This window comes from Saccostrea cucullata, unplaced genomic scaffold, assembly GCF_032062105.1.
Source record: "Saccostrea cucullata isolate Sc308-1 unplaced genomic scaffold, CSIRO_AGI_Scuc_v1 ctg11829, whole genome shotgun sequence".
NCBI classification, from domain to species: Eukaryota; Metazoa; Mollusca; class Bivalvia; order Ostreida; family Ostreidae; genus Saccostrea; species Saccostrea cuccullata.
In genome coordinates, this window is record NW_026922954.1 from 5,781 (window position 1) to 8,654 (window position 2,874).

At 34.7% G+C, this 2,874-nt stretch overlaps 1 protein-coding gene across 1 annotated transcript; it reads right to left on the reverse strand.

Moving 5' to 3' along the window:
* Positions 1–1,478: 1,478 nt before the first annotated feature.
* Positions 1,479–2,551, reverse strand: LOC134262865 (uncharacterized). Its single transcript, XM_062745186.1, has 2 exons — positions 2,165–2,551; positions 1,479–1,758 (listed from the first exon to the last, which is right to left on the reverse strand). The coding sequence occupies exons 1-2, from the start codon at positions 2,433–2,435 to the stop codon at positions 1,550–1,552; spliced, it is 480 nt and encodes a 159-aa protein (XP_062601170.1). The 5' UTR covers positions 2,436–2,551; the 3' UTR covers positions 1,479–1,549.
* Positions 2,552–2,874: the final 323 nt, after the last annotated feature.

Sequence of the window (2,874 nt, forward strand, 5' to 3'; positions counted from 1 at the left end):
CGAGCGCATTTTTTGGTGCGCAATAAATATACAGTTTTTTCAATGGGTGGCACTGTAGCTCTCCGGTCTATCAATATATTTTTTCGGAGAGCTACAGATCTCCGGCCTATCAATATATTTTTTCGGAGAGCTACAGATCTCCGGTCTATCAATATATTTTTTTCGGAGAGCTACAGATCTCCGGTCTATCAATATATTTTTTCGGAGAGCTACAGATCTGTAGCTATGTTGATCTTTGACCTGGAGTCCTGCTCCTCCCAGGATCAAGCTCAGTCATGCATTTGTTGAACCTTGATCTCGAGTCTTGCAACTCCCCGAATCAAGGTCAACTTTTTGATATCATATGTTGTTCGTACTTTTGGGGGGCTTGCTAGTTCATTGTAGCCCCCGATTTTTTTGTGTGAAAGTTGTTTGTATTGAATATCAACCGTGCCCTTGATCGCCAATAATCTTCATACCATATTTTCTGTATTCATTTACAATCTCTGAAATAATTACATTGTTTTAAATATAGATATTATTCTTATATCGATCATTGTTTCTTATTATCCTTCAGAATTATACAGTCAATCTGATTGGTTAAGAGCAGGTCACGTGCAGGGAGACACTATACAATTATGGACTGTTTAGAAGGGAGACATCACCAATTATCAGGTCTGAGTAGGGTTGTCACCCGAGGGCCCTTGCGCCTGAGGGTGACAACCCTACTCAGACTTGATAATTGGTGATGTCTCCCTTCTAAACAGTCCATAATAGTTTTATTATCCTGAAGAATATACAATTATCAATTATATAAAGTAGAAAATAGTAATCAAACCTCTTATTTTCTTCTACTCTGCTTCGATTCGATTCCATACTTTCAAAATATGTCAACAGACAACTTTGACTTCATCGTTAGAATTTATTGTTTACCGATCCCGCATATTTAGCCATTGTACTTATAAATCAATCTGATTAAAATCAGATCCTCGATCCGCTCCTTTGTTTTTTTATTGTCGCTACCTCGTGTAGCGACAATAAAAAAACAAAGGAGCTGATCGAGGATCTGATTTTAATCAGATTGACTTATAAATAGGAGTTATCTCGCTTAAACCACCGTAGTTTTATTCAAAGGGCGACAGCACAGTTGTAACCCTGCAATGTTCGCTTACGCTATTTCATTGTCACCTGAAGGGAGATAACAGTTGTCACCCTGCGCGTGAGGGAGACATCACGAGTTGTCTCCCTGCACGTGAGCGAACATTGCAGGGTTACAACTGTGCTGTCGCCCTTTGAATAAAACTACGGTGGTTTAAGCGAGATAACTCCTATTTCCCGTTTGATTTTAGTTTTGGAGCATCTTTCAGAGGTCACCTTTGCCTTCATGATAAACATGAGAATAATTCTTTTCTGCTCCTTTATAAAGACCAGAATTTTCTTTTGAAATACAACAAAGAAATACAAAGACAAAGAACAAACAAAACAAAAAAAATTGAAAGTCCATGCTTTATTTCGCAACGGAATAATTTATTGACAAGCCATCCAAAAGTAGTTTGCTTGATACAGTTTTTCAGAACCCCAGGTCGATATTCTTAAGAGTAAATCCGTATTTGTCAAGCTTTGTCGGATAGGCTTTTAGACGATCATCTACGTGATGGTATGCATCATACAAGGAGAGTCCAAACACAATGTTAGGCTTACTTTGGAAGGGTTCCTTAAAGCTCACAGTTTTATCCGCTGTTTTAAAAATGTATGGAGACACCACAATTCCACTTTGACCTAGAAGTTATAAAAATATAACACATCGTTTATAATGTATATATATGATTTAAGAACAATTCATTTTTTGGTACAGTAAAATATTAAATTATTAATACATCCAATGAAAAAAAACAAGATTCGCAAAGACTCGAATAGTCATTTTAAATGTAAGCGATTTCTGATTTTTAATGGCTCTTCAGACAGTTACAAATTGAATATAAAATTCTAGATATATATTTTAAAATTAAAAAAAATTGATACCATATAGTGTACTTAACAAGCAGTTCTTGTAGTATATATGGGTCCAAAAGTACGCATTAATATTATTGACGAGGGAGATTGCGCTAAAATAATTTGAGAGAACTAATACATGTATATGTACGTTTACAGTCTTTAAAACAGGAATTAGAATTATTAATATTACATTTATTATTGCTGGTTTGGTTCTGCATAGAGGTTCTCATATCATTTAAATGAGCAAGCTGAGTTGAAAATTTTGTTATCTTAATTCCTGATGTTTGTTCCGCTTTTTTAAACATTGAAAAGTTTTCACTGATTTTCTTTTCCAAAAACATCTGTTTCATTTCAAGATTGGAACATTTTGCTTTCGTAGCATTCAGTCCATTTGAGAGAGTTGGAATTTTCAAATGATTTTCGTTGCTTTTATTTAACACCTTGTCGATTTGCAGTCTCATATGTGAATCAACGTCACTTCTTTTTCTCCAATTGGTATCAACCTTTGCTTCAAATCTATTGATTTGATCACCCAGTTTCTGACAAAAGGAGTTGGTCTCTTTTATTCTTTCCTCCAATTTAGTTACATTATACAGCAGTTCTAAATTCTTTTTTTGAAGTGCAGATATTTTTTCCTTCATAAGATTCATTTCCACTTTTCTTCGGACAGTTTTTCTCTGCAAATCCACAAACCTCACAAATTCTTCGTCTTTTCTATCCATCCAAATTTTAACGTTGTTTAAAGTTTTTGTAGCTTCATCAAGTTTGGTAAGCAACAAGAAATACAGTCTAGAAGTCGAATTTATGTCGCAGATTTTTTCTCTTTATACCGAAAAAATCATTCCAGTTTTTGTGAAAATTTTGAAGCTCGTTGATTTGATCGTGAAGGGATTTCATTTC

Bases quoted from the DNA above. Each gene is read 5' to 3' on its own strand.
- LOC134262865 (XM_062745186.1), bottom strand. From the start codon at position 2,435: ATGAGACTGCAAATCGACAAGGTGTTAAATAAAAGCAACGAAAATCAT. The intron at 1,759-2,164 runs GTAATATTAATA...TATAACTTCTAG, and splicing joins CCAAACCAGCAATAATAAAT to GTCAAAGTGGAATTGTGGTG.